Here is a 13,872-nt window from a genome sequence, read left to right as displayed (position 1 = left end):
CTACACGACAGACTTGTCTGCTCTTAAGGTTGCTCCCTCAGTTGCTCAATCCATACCGTATATTAGTGGGAATCAACCTTTTCGGCAGGCATGCTACGAATTAGCCCTGCACGCACCCCAGGTGCCAGTGATCCCCTTCCCACTGCTTTTGTTTCCTTCCTTGTGTCCTTGCCAGATTTGCTGCTTTGCTTTCCGTATCCTTCCCTATTTACCACTTTGGTAAATTTACCTCTGTGCCTGAGCCACATATAGAGGCTGCCTGTGCCACTTGTGGCACATGTGCTGCAGGTTGGCTAGCCCTACCCAACATTTTACAGATGCACTCACCTGCAGGTTACTGAGTCACCTGCTTTGTTAACTCAGCAGAACCCACTCATCCCTTTTCCAGCAGAAAGACTACCTGATAACAGAGTGGGCCTTTCAGGCAAATGCCACTAGCCTGTTGGGAACATATGCAGCATCATAAGAGGAATAGGCGACTTATCCAAGGTCTTTTTTTTTTTTTAATATGCCTTCCTTTGTCTTGCCCCATTCATATACCAAGCAAACCACAGAATAGTTTCTCCCTCTTATAAACCAGAAGTTAAGTGCATTGGCTTTTAGAGGCATGCTTCCCATCCAAACAGCATTGTATGTGCTTCACAAAAGCAATACCACTGATATTCATTTCAAGGGCCTTTTCTATGGTCCTTCCTGTATAGGAACCAAGGTATCACCAGTAAAGTATTCAGAACAGAGGCTGTAACAGCAGCAATTCCATTAGATCAACTCAGTAGAGATAAAAGTAGAAAATGCAAAAGTGAGGAAACTTTGGGGCAGCTTCCAAACCTTGCTAATAACTGAAAAACCAAGGGAAACTTCAGTACCTGGTTTTACAGAAGAGTAAATCAAATCAGAATTCACACTGCTGGCTTCTAGTATTACTATTCACTGCTGTTTGTAGCTCTGAAAAATCACATATGCTTGTCATATTTGTTTAGCTGCATAATTATATTATTGAGTTGTTAATGAGCATAATTGAATCAATTATTGTGTGTTCAGAACACAGAGTGTGATTACTTGGCATGCTTATGTGGACAAAAACCTCCTGAACATGTTACATAGAAATGATTAACTCTGACTTACCTCCCTTACCATTAAAGTTCCTTCCCTTGAAATATTGCTAAATGTATCTGTGTGGGATGTTTCCAGACCATGGGTTGCCACCATTCCCATGTTGTATGGCTCATTGCTTCCAGGAATTCCTGTTGGTCTGGTGACAAAATCAAAGACATTAATGGCAGAAGTTCACAATGCTAAAACAGAATCCATGTATTTCAATGCAATACTATTTCTAGATAGAGATGGCTTGGTATCTAGAAAAGAACTTAATGCTAGAGTAGCAATAAGATGAGCGGGCGGGGAGGAGATCAAGCCCAACATTTTGCTGAGCTCTTCTTGCACTCATTATTGCTGGCATTCAAAAAGAACTTCTTCAGTCTTTTTAAATGTAAAGGATAAAGAAAGACAGAAATTTAGATTCTCTACTCTGCTGAAGCCATTTGGTGTCACGGACTGATGCTAAGCAGCCAGATAGTGATAGTCATTCATCTACGTAGAAGAAAGAGTGCTGGCAGAAAGCACTGCAGGAGCATGGAAAGCATTCTGTGAGGGGGGCATGGTAGAGCAGAGCACCATTATATGTCTGATCCTTCACTGGCATAGGTCCATTGCCTTACATCAGTGACAGAAGTTACAAGGCTTCTGTTGCCCCAGCTTTCATCTGGGCAAGGCAACCAAGGACTCAGGAGCTTAAGCGGGTACCATCTCCATCATGCATTTTGCATGGAGGGGCAGAACATTTACTACGCTACTGGGCTCATAGATCTCCTTACAAAATCAGAGAGGGCTCAGCTGAAGGCATGTTCAACAGTGGGGAGGTAAAGAACATTCTTGCAGTAGAAGCGAGATACAAGAGCTTATCTATTGTGCAAATTCAAGTTATACTGCTTTATGTTTATACCATGGTAGACACTATACTGTACATCTACAGTAATCTTCCAAAATGCTTTCATGAGCTGCTTGATAGTCTTGCAAGCCACAAGCATTCCTCTTCTGGTGTCATCTAAAGAGCAAGGGAAGCACTGTCTAATGCAAGAAATACAGCAACAAGGTCCTATAAATGCACTATAAACAAAGCACTAAAACTTTATAAACAGAGCAGGGCCTTACTAATTCCACTGTATGCTGGGAAGGAGCATTGCTTACTGGTTAAAGTATGATATCAGGAGTCAGGAGAGACCAGTTCTATTTCTAGCTTTGTCGTGAAGCATTGTTATTTTTTAAAAGCCCATAAATCATTACTTTTCACTTCCAACAGGATGTGTTGGATCTTCCAACATACAAAAGAGAATATCACTGTTCCAGTAAGGAGTGTTTTGCACCACCAAGTTCTAGGAACAGATCTGGAGCCAAATGCTGGCTCATTTAATTCCTCCACCTCAGAACAGACATAAATCAATGCTGCAGAAATAGCAATGTATTCAGCATGTGCTGGGATTGCCCTATGCTAACGATTAGTGTCAGGAGCATGTCCCGCTAAAAGCAATGTCGCTGGAAGAGATGGATCTAAGAATGCTCTTTGTGCAATACAATATATATATGCTGTGTCCAAAATGCCTGAGGAGTTGAGACACTGAGTTTGAGGGAGCTAGGACTGGGGGTAACTGTTACTTGTTGTTGTTCCCTCTGCAGCTAGAGTTTTTCAAGTGTATGTGGAGCCTGTTGTTAGGGTTTGGCTCTGAAACTGCTAATGATAGCAAACAAGCACTGAGAAACAATATTTCATTCTAAGTTGAAAAGAGGCAGCTGAAAGAGCTGGGGGCTCTAACTGGCCTAGTACTAAATATATGCAGTTATTATGGGATGTTTATACATAAACAAATAACAATTGACATTCACTTGGTAGCCTGACTCCTGCATTTTTCATAAATCTGTTTATACAGATGAAATAAATATTAGCACAATATGCCCAGGTGGGCGAGCAAGTAGGGTAGGTAGTTGGGTATCCACTTTCCATTTTACCACAAGCAAGCGGCATAATATGTTGAAAAAACTGCCTCTCAAAGTCTATCCATACATCCTCAATGACACAGCTTGACCTAAATTTATTTTTCTGTTAGAAAAATATATACTTCGATTCTACAGATAAAAATGCAACTTTATAAAATTATGTTACACAGATAGCTGGAATAGTGAGGTATTTTTAGTAAGGGACTTTGTATTTGTGCCCTACAGGGTATGACTAACGTGGATGTAATGTGCATGCTAGCCTCCCTTATTGCTTACATCAGAACTTCAGAATTAGCGCTAAGCTAGCTTCCGCACTTGATAAGTACGTCTGTGCCAAACAACAAGCTCTTCTTCATTTTAATCATATTAAATCCTGGAGTGGCTGCAACTTGATTCTGCACAATGCTGACACCCTCAATTCTTATTGATACAGACCAAAAAAATCTAGGAAGACTCAGAGGTGAATGACACAGACCATCTAAGGCTGTCTGTAGTCCAGAGGAAAAAAAGTCAACAGCTGCAATGAAGTTGATGTTGACGAGTCCTGTAATTTTTCATTTAAAGCACTTTCACTGGTCGTTGTCAATCAATACGAGGTAATTTACTTTTAAAAGTGAAACTCAGGTGCACAACTGCTTGTCAATAACTGGAGGAATGCAAAGCAGGTCAGTGAGTATAGCCTGTCACTGGTCTAACGAGGGGCCTGATACCACAGGGGCTCAATGCATGGAGCTCCCTTTGAAAAGCAGCAGAGATTGGTGCACAGCATGGTGCAGTATTACACCCTTGCCTTGCAATGCAGAATTTTTATAATATAAAGGAACACAATGGCACCAGGGCAACCCAAGGCATTTAATAATTCATTGAGCTTCTGCAGCATTTTCCATGTGAGAAGTTCAGAGCACTTTAAAGTCATTAACAAACTAAGCATCACTACCTCACCATGGGAGGCACAGCCATACAATTATGCCAATTTTAGAAAAAAGGAACTGAGGCCCAGAAAAGGGGAAGTGACTGCCTCAAGATCACTACAAGCAAGTGGCTGAACTGAGAAGTTATCCAGAATTCCTGAATTCTAGGTCTCTGCACTGACCATGAGCCTACTGTCTCTATTGTTATCTAGTTAAAGCCACTAGCTTTTAATTTTCTACTCTGTACAAAATGGCAGCCTAGCTCTCCCTAAGGTCAAGATATGGCAGGTGGCACACTGGAGTGGGACAGCAGGTGCAGAAGGCAAACAAAAAGCTTTACCCAGGGGAGCTGGCCAAGGATGCACCCACTTATGCTCAGGTGCTATAAAGTCCTGTTTCTCAGTACCTGCTCTTGAACACAGAGCAGCCTTACTGTTATATTTGAGATTTGAAATGTAACTTGTAAACTTAAGTAGGCAGGGCTCAGCTGCAGGTGTGGGTTAGGACTCAGACGTCACTGTTACTCAGGCTAGAAACCCACCCACTTTCTAGGAAAAGCATAAGGCTATATATCCTGAGGGCTGGGCTGGTAGTCTGAAAATGTTTTGCCACAATTCCTTTGCATGTCCAAAAAGGCAGGAAAGGTTTTCAGGAACTCCAGAGGGGCTCAGCTTACTGTAGTACAAAGAACTATGTAATGTGACCTTGGAAGTCCAAGGGACACATGAGCAAGTGCAGCACCAGTAAAGACAGGGTAACTCAGATCTGGTTCTACAGTGTAGTGGTTCAACTTGGACTAAGCTAAACCAGGTGCTGATCTCCCAGGTTCATTCTATAGTGAGGACATACCTTGGTAAGGCATGTGATATCCTGTACCAGCCTGATAACATGGCAGGATCCTAGCACAAACAACGAGAGGTGCTGAAAAGGGATCAACACCTTAATGTTGTATCATACAGGATTCTGCAGTTAAGAAAATGAACTGGGTGTTAATACCAACTCCAGCAAAGCTTCTTGAATGGCTTTGCACTGGTCAAATCAGCACAATTCCATCTTATGAGGAGGAAAGACCTGGCCCTTCATTTCACTGTGCCTCAGATGCCCATTTGTGAAACAAAGAACATATTGATTCTCTACTTCATACAGGCATTTTGAAGACAAGTCCATAAAGAATTTTGTGGTCCTGAGAAAAATAGATGTTGCAGAAAAGTGGATGAAGACATAATGAGAGTCAAGGGAGCTCTGCATTTCGCAGGGAACATTCAGTATCTGCTAAGCATTTACCCTGCTATAGGTTGGTCTTAGAAGACAAAAAAGATCCACAGCAATAACAACATCACTGGGCATGATTGGACTTCCACCACGCTCAGAGGCATTAGGTAGATAAGTTTGATTGCAATGTAGAAGATTTAATCTTTCCCATTAATTACTTCCAATGTTAGCCTGAAAAATGACTGATCTTCTAAGTGAATTAAACAACCAAAGCTACGGTGACATTTCTAATACAAGGCACTGCATCTAGAAGCTTATAATGTTGGCCTGACAATATAAGGAATAGAAAGGTCCCTTTCCAATGTATGAACCCCATCTTCAACAAGCAAGAGCTCTACGGTCACCTCTCTTCCCCTTTAACTACAATGACAACAGCTGCTTGTACAACAAGTAACAACAAGAAAGTGTTTTCCTTAAACTTAACATTTTCACTGGTGACCCTACTTGCCTGTAGAGAAGCGGCTAAAAGCAAAGAGAATGACCCACCTCCTGTAACTTGCCAGTGCTCTGAAGACTGAAGATAACAGACCAATGTGAGAACTGCTGTCTCAAGATAGCTATAATTTTTTTTGTAGTGAGAAGGAAAAGAAGCACACTGCAATTTCACCATCATGCCTTTAAAGAAATGATCGCTTACATAAGCCGTGGGATGTCACTGACAGGCACTGTCCCATCCTGCGTTTCATTTTCGCCATCTTCCTCTTCCTCTTCGCTGCTTTCTGATTCCTCACTGGACGAAGAGTAGTCAGTCACCTTTTTCAGGGGGCGATTGGTTTCTTCAATACGCAGCTCCCTCAACTCTTTCGCTAATGCAGTCAGGTCCTAATGGGGCAAAAAAGGAGAAACCAATGTGAATTGTATATAAAGCAAGGAGAAAAAGCTACACATATCTCTTCAAAAGCCAATGTTACAGCACGAGCCACAAGAAATAGCTTTACAGAATTATTACAAACATAAGACAAACATAAAACAATGTTTGTAGCACGTAGCATTTATTGAACAAAACAAAACTGATTTCATGTTTGCTGAAAATCAAGAGCTGACCTATTTTTTTGTTTTGAACACACATGTCGGTGTATATATACACACTGATATGTATATACATGTAAAAATTATATTTGTTGAAAAGGTGAAATTCAGTCACTATCATAGTAAACTGGAAAACAATGCTATTTCAAAGACAGGTTTCGAGAATTTATCCTGAAGGTTTTTCTTTTCTTTGGAACCTCTCTCTCAAAAAAAGAAAAAAAACCCTCTCTACTGGTGTTTGCTCTGTTATAAATGCCATTGGAAAGAAAGCAATGACAAAGTCTTGCACAAAATGGTGCAATCCCCAAGGCAAGATCCACTTCAATTATCAGTCTAAGCTGGCAGCTTGTTGCCAAGATGCAGTGATACATCATTAGAGTAAAAGTGCTCCGCTTGATGCAGAATCATGTTTTGTTAAATTTGAGTCATGACTCTGAGTCAACCACAACAATTAAAGTAGAATAGAATTAAAAAAAACAAAACTCTCTTGGCAGAAATAGCTATAGCACGTTATGTGAAGTGTCACAGCCTGAAAGGCAAGGAGAAAGTGAAAAAAAAGTAGAAAGGAGGGGGAAGACCGAAAGTCCCAACCCTCAAAATAATTTTTTCAGTTTACCATGATTTGGATGAAACCTTAGATTTGACAGTTATACAAAATAGACAGTGTTATTTAAATACAAGAAACATTGCAGGCACCGTGTAGAAAATAGACTGTTTCTTATCTTACATGCTTTTATAGCAATGCAGGGGGAAGCAGTAGGGCAAAAAAGCATGAGAGCTCTAATTAGAATGGGTTAAAGAACTCTATTGCACAACGCATGCACATGACGAACAAAGCATTGCAATTGTCAGTCTTACCATTTCTCCCTATATTAGTGACCGATGTAGCCATCAGTGCATTCGGTCAGAGATAAAGGATTAGGGAGAAAGAAACTCATTGAAAAATACTAAATTCCACAATTTTCTTATGGCCATATTCTCTCTTTACTGCATTCCATAATTTTCCAGATTACCATTCCAGCAGGGTGACTAGAATAATGTTAATTAAGATGGTGTAGGGAGGTCTTAAAACCTATATCTCTTTTCATTAGAAGACAAAAAAATGTAAAAATATATAACTGCTACTGAGAGAAATTTCGTTTTTCAATAGAGAATCTGTACTATTTTGCGGAGCAATCTGTGCTTCTGTTATTTTCATTTTAAAGACATCACAATCTCTTGCAGTCCTATTTGTATTAGAAACACAAAATGAAGCCCTCACAGCTTTAAATGGAGTAAGTAATCTTTCATCCCTAATTCCACATAGATCAAATCAAATGCTTTATTGACATTTAAATTTGCCCTAAAGTCGCACCTAATTGTGTCTGTTGCAATGAAGTGATCAGTCATTTGAAGGAAAAAGAAGAAACAGACTAATCATTTCATACTTTCAGAGGGGGTTTATTAAGAACCTGGTTTGAAATCATTATTTGTTTTCAGGGCTATTATTTAATATGGGGAAAGGCGTACCTTCTACTCCCAAGTTATACCCTACTGACTGGCAGTTACAACCCATGCAAAACCATTGACTTTAAATTAATTCAAAAATGGGTGCCCAGGAGTCTGTGCATCTGAGAGCATATTTTAGGCAGATACATTTCTCATTTGTCTGGCATTAAGCCATTGCCAGCTACGAAGAGTTCTCTCTCCCTTTCCCAGTATTTTTCCCCTGACATTCATTAATCGCTATCAACATGGCCGCAGAAGAAACCTGAGGATCATGTTACATTTTTTACATAAATCTATTATTGAAATGCATCTTCTTATGTATACTTTAAGAAATACATAAGAACATATTCCATATTAAAGAAAAAGCATGGATAGAGATTCATATCATATCTGAAAAGAGACAGCCTGTTTCAAAGCCTACTGAAGTACAGGTAAGACTCCCATTGACTTCACTGCACTTTGGATCAGGACCTACGTATATACAAGGAAATACAAGTACACTGAAAATCTGTTTCTATTTGGCAGGGAATTCAGCTGACAGGCATGTTACGTATTAAAACCCGTCACCACACTATTAATTCCTTTATGAATATGACATTTAAACATTTACTTCCAGTGCCAATAAATTTGTGATTGAAATACAAATCAAATCTGTAGTCATGAAAACTACTTGTTTTGATTAATGCTAAAGCTCCTTCTATGGTTGCTTGTTTGGTGTTTCTAAACTGAGAAAACAATGAAGTCAATGAAGACTAGAGTTGTTTATAGTTGTTTTCAGTCTATACAAAAACACAGGTTAATTGATTAATCAATTTTCACTTAATTGAGTTAGGTCCTTTCCCACTTTCTCAGGCATTTTAAAAGAAAACTACATCCCCTTTAAAACTGTACTTCTTGCATGTTAGTACTCGTCCCAACTTTTTCCAAACATCAAAGGACGGGACTGAGAAACTGACCTTCTATTTCACATCTGCAAAACTCAAACCAAAATAACTGTAGATACCAAATTAAACTGGTAAGTTTTCTACCCACAAACTATAGCCTTGATGTAAATTTCTCTTGGCTATCTCTACTTCCCATGACACCATTAAAAACCACTGACAAGTAACTTGCTCTGCAGGGAGCCGCATCGAACTGCATGAGGTTGGTCATTGTTAGTACATCTTAAATACGTCATAATCTAGCCCTTTAAAAAAAAGCCGGTAGCTTCTACTGTATAGTAGAAAAATGTAGGCGTGTTAAAATCCTGCAATCAGATGCAGTTGATTCACATAACTATATTAGCAGTCTTCCATGTTCATTGTCAAATTTTTTTTTATGCCTTCTGATTACATTTACATTCCTAATTTGGAAATGATAATACCAGTAATAGCACCAGACCATATCAGGAGATCACCAATATTTTCCAGTTCAGACTTTGCTTTGGGATGATTAATTCTTTGATGCTATCATTTTCTCTAGATAATGACCACTTTACAGGGTTATTTTACTTCACTGTCTTGCTCTTGGAACAGAAGTGATCAGACAACTAGAAAAGAATGCTGTTTTGTTCCAAATATATTTAAAATGTTATTATTGAAGGTGACATAATGCAAGAGATAACATTATTAGTGCAATTACAATTTAGATGTCTTTAGACTTAATATTTTCTGGAATTATGTTCATTCACAGTCCAGAATCATAAAGCATGACATGAATTTTATGTTAATATGACCCCTATTTAGATATCGATTTATGTACTTTATTATTAGCAATCTCTCTCATTAAACAAAATACATTGCTTGGGTTCAAATCTCAGAGAACAAAGTATGTAACTGGCTAATTTTTTTCTGCTTCAATTTCTTTCTTTCTTTTTTTTTTTTTTTTTAATAGGAAACAGTTTTAGGAAGAGGTCCACTATAGCTTGCTTGGCATCATTGCCAGCACAGTTATCATTAACTGGAATAGTGCATGTTCAGATAAATATCAGACATTTCATCAATACTAGATCAAAAACGGTTATTCTTTTCACACCAGCAATTTAAGAATTCAACACTGTCCACCATACAAATCTGGTTTTAAAAATATCAGCATAAGGTGAAATATGTAAAATTTTTATAACTTTTTTTGATAGAATGTAAGACTGGTATTGCCAATCGACACTCATAGTAACATTAGCTTTGAGCCTTCAAGATTCAGCTTAGTTATCTGAATGCCATTACACTGTGATCACTGCCGAGGTGACAGACAGATTTGAAAGGCAACATTATTAAACGTAAAAATGGACACACAGATCTCAGACAACCCAGATATCTCTGTAGTGTTCTAATCAGTTGTATTACTAATGAAATCCATGTGAAGAACATTGCAAGAGGCAGTCACCTCACAAGCCCGCTCTAAAGACTTTCTGTATTTCTTTGAAAGCACATTCTGTAACTTTGTGCCAGATCCTGCTAAGTGCTAATTGCTTTCAACTCCTACAGAAGCCTAAGAGTTGAGGGCATTCAGCACCCTGCAACAGAGATGCTTAGCACCGTTGCAGAATTTGACCTTTTCTTAGTATTTATCTATAGAGCATCAATTCACTCTTATTCTTCTGCATTAGCTAGAAATAATTGCTGTTTAATGCAGGTGTCATTCTGATTCTAGTAATCTCAAGTGCTATCTGCAATGAGCTGAGGTCTCAGCCCCCCCTTCCCTCTTGCCCCCCAATAACCTATAGCACAGACGATGACTTCAGTCTTAAATTTTATTCTATGTGGCTGCTTGTCCAGTGAGAGGAAGGGAGTTCAGAATCCCTGCCAATTCAAACCTTGCTCCTTCCACCCCCATCAAATCAGCACCTAAGGGAATGCTTAAATCCTAATATGGATCCAGGTGAGTTTACACTAATAGCAAAAGCACAATGGACTTTCATCCATTTTGTAAACATTGCTTCTTTTTCCTTTTTATTTTACTCCCAAACACTGATTTTATTGAAAAAAATATTCCCCACGTGGGAAATGAGGGCATCTGGATGTCTATTCAGAGGTCCAGTTCCAAGATCTGAAATTAGAGGGCAGAGTATGATATTACAAGCAAGGATGTCAGCATCTGGACCCTTTTTCCTCCATAAGTAGTAATTAATTCTCCATCTATGTTCAAGATTAACAGGAACTGCACCCGCTGATGGTCAGCAGTTGACAGCAGTTGTAAAACCCCAAATGCAGGCAAGAAAAGCAGTGATTACCCCAATTTCAAGCAGAGGTAAGTGCAGCTGGTACCAAGGATGGCTTTCCTTGCTGCAGCTGGGGTTAACACATGCACAGTCACTGATAACTGAGTTACAAAATATATACAGTCTTCAAGTCAGAAAGCTTGGTTCTGGGCTGGTGTAAAATCAGCCCACCTTTGTTAATTAAAATGAAGTCCTGCCAATTTACATCAGCTGAGGGGCTGGTTCCTAAATTAATTCCTGCAGTTCCATCTTTTGCTGCCTCTCACTGAATCTACCTAAAGTCAGAGCAATGTACCACCAGAATATCAGCCTGGACTCATGCGGCTAAATGAACCGTGGTCATCAGGAAATGGTTTTATTTGAAATCTGAACAAATACTGATCTAAGTTAAGCTTGTACTTCCCGTCGAATCAACAGGGCCACAGAGGGTGTAATGGAGAGCAATACTTGTCTTATATTGTAGTACATTTGGCTCTGCTTATAAAGGCTGACAGAATTGTTGGGGTGGCCCCATGCAAGTGGTCTGCATATGGATTTTGTCAAGCAATGTACTGAGCAAAATGCATTTACAGATCCATTTTGCCGTTTAGATTAGCTCACTGTATCTAAATACAATCTTTCAGTTTTGAAATCCGAACCAGGATTGCATTACCACCTTCTGTAATGTCAGCACCAAGAAAACATGGTTTGATATAAAGTTCTAACTAGTCAACCTTGCAAAGGCATGACCAACTAAGAAAAGATATCACTAACCTCATCTATAGCTTTCTTATAGCTCTGGGAGTAAGGGAAGATTAATCAGCATCAGAGGAAACAGATCAGGACAGGAAAAAGCCAGAGGAAGGGCAAGCAGGTTAGAAATAAAATTAGAATTGTTAGCTCAATGCTGTGAAGTATAAAGAAAAAAACAACATCAACAAAACATCAATACACATTAAAATAGAGAAACAGTGGAAATTCATTTTGTTATTGAGTCCAACTCACTCTGCAGTTTTAAAATACAAACGTCAAACATAACATTCAGCTGGAAAGAAACACTTGGATGGATTTTTCCTGGGCCTTTGCCAAAGTAAGAATAAAACAGAACTGCACTGAAATTACTGCAAAGTTTGTTTTTACCCCATGATGACTAGCTGTGGCTGGGTAACCAACCTTTACAAACAGCACACCCCCTCTGCAAGATTGCTTCAGAGGTTACCAGATGGTACAGAACAGGTCTGATCCAGCAAAACACTTAAGCTCCTGCTTAACTTTAAGCAAGTGCTAATGTGACTTTCTGGACTTAGGTAATTGAAAACCATGCAATCTCAAAGCACTCCCATCTCCCATGGCCTCTTCCTGTGCTGTAGATTTATGGTGGGGATGGGATTGGATTTTCCTCTTTCTACTGGTCCCTAAAGTTGGGTAAGTAAATGGAATGGAAACCTGGCCAGCCAGGTCTTCATCACTCCATCAGGAAGTAATTTAAAACTCACAGCAGGTCGGCTTGGGCGTGTCACATCCCTATTATCTTCCTGTTTTATCTTAGAAGGCTCGTGAGAGAGCACAGGTGACCCCTCAGGCTTGGCGTTTCCTGGGCAAAAGCAAAACATAGGTATTAGTGAGAAATGAAGACTTTAATCCAGCAGCAGAACTGGAAACTTTTGCTATGTGACAAATCCAAGGTGGCACCTCTGAGAAATCCAGTTCCTGTTTCTTTAGCAATCCAGTTCAAAATCAGTATTACCCTTCCTGGTCCTAAAACACTTCATGGGTTAAATCTAGTCACAGATCTCACCTTTCTTGCTCGCACAAGAAAGACGACTGAACACACAACAGCAACACTTAGCACCTCTATTACACCTCTCTACTGGAGGTCCCAAAGTACTGCACTCACTGCAGTGTTAAGCCTTTGTCCCAGAGGTTAAATTGTAGCATCCAGGTAAAGCTCTGTGTTTGGCTGATATGGGAGTGCCCTGGTGCTGGGGCAGTGTGGGGAAAGACTGTGCCTAAAGACTTTGCTTCCCCTCCACAAGTCCGCCTCTTTCCCAGGTAAGCAACCTACACCAGTCTGAGGGTGGATGGGTCAGTGCAGCAAGAGGCAACCAAGCGGTTGCCACCTTTCCATCTCCATCTGTGGTAATGTGTAGCTTCTGGGATGCACAGAAGCCATAGCAAGTGTTCCTCATTGCACAAGTTATTCATAGCCCTTGGATAAGGTGTGGAGAAGTCTTCTTGTGCCTGACCACTATTCCCAGGTGACAGACAGTCTTCCCCTGAGGAACTTGCCCCAGATCATACAGAAAGACTGTGATCAACTCAGAAAATGATTTGACCCCCAAGTCTATCAAGCCTAGGACTGGTGTTCGCCATCATTCTGAAGAGTCTTGCCATGCTTTCCTCCCTTATTTGTTCTGTGGTTTGGAAAAACCTTCCTGTAGCTCTCTGTTTAATTGCCTCTACTTCGCAATGGAAAACATATACATTATATTCTCTACCACTCTGCTATAATTAAAAAAAAAATAAATTGGCAATTGTATTGCTTAGTTTGTATAGGCAATAGACACCATAAAGCCTGCTGCTGTGAAGGTGATTTGAAAGGCACTACATGCAATATAGCTGTGTTGTACTGTCTTCAGTGTAGCAGTAGTACTCCTAACTAAATCTAATAGCTGACTTAACATTACCGTCTTTTTTTTTCTATTGAAGAAACACATGCACTCTGTAAAAAGAGTGGGACATATGAGTAATTAGAAACACCGGAGGATCTAGCATAGTTAGGACATTACTTACCAGAGAATTCTTCATTAGTAAAAAAAACCCCCAAACACAAAAGGACAATTGCTCATAAATCAACTACCTTGAGAACTGATTATTTCAACAAGAAGCATGTCATCTTACAGGCAAATCATAAAAAATTCAAAGGATAGATATAGCATTTGTTTT

General features: G+C 39.6%; 1 protein-coding gene across 7 annotated transcripts in view; it reads right to left on the bottom strand.

Annotated features, from left to right (window-relative positions):
- Nucleotides 1-13,872, bottom strand: part of TNIK (TRAF2 and NCK interacting kinase) — a 326,733-nt gene that overhangs the window by 31,244 nt on the left and 281,617 nt on the right. For 5 of the 7 annotated variants that reach the window (XM_025201756.1, XM_025201754.1, XM_025201757.1 and 2 more), the window contains 4 exons: nt 12,423-12,520; nt 11,701-11,724; nt 5,872-6,056; nt 1,126-1,252 (listed from right to left, as the gene is read on the bottom strand). In XM_025201756.1, the coding sequence (XP_025057541.1) occupies nt 1,126-1,252; nt 5,872-6,056; nt 11,701-11,724; nt 12,423-12,520 (434 nt within the window). The remainder of the gene's footprint in view (nt 1-1,125; nt 1,253-5,871; nt 6,057-11,700; nt 11,725-12,422; nt 12,521-13,872) is intronic. The other 2 variants (XM_025201758.1, XM_025201759.1) reach the window with 1 other exon arrangement.

Source organism: Alligator sinensis, unplaced genomic scaffold, assembly GCF_000455745.1.
Source record: "Alligator sinensis unplaced genomic scaffold, ASM45574v1 scaffold379_1, whole genome shotgun sequence".
Lineage (NCBI taxonomy): Eukaryota > Metazoa > Chordata > Crocodylia > Alligatoridae > Alligator > Alligator sinensis.
The sequence above is the reverse complement of the archived record's forward strand: the minus strand, read 5'-3'. Positions and strand labels throughout refer to the sequence as shown.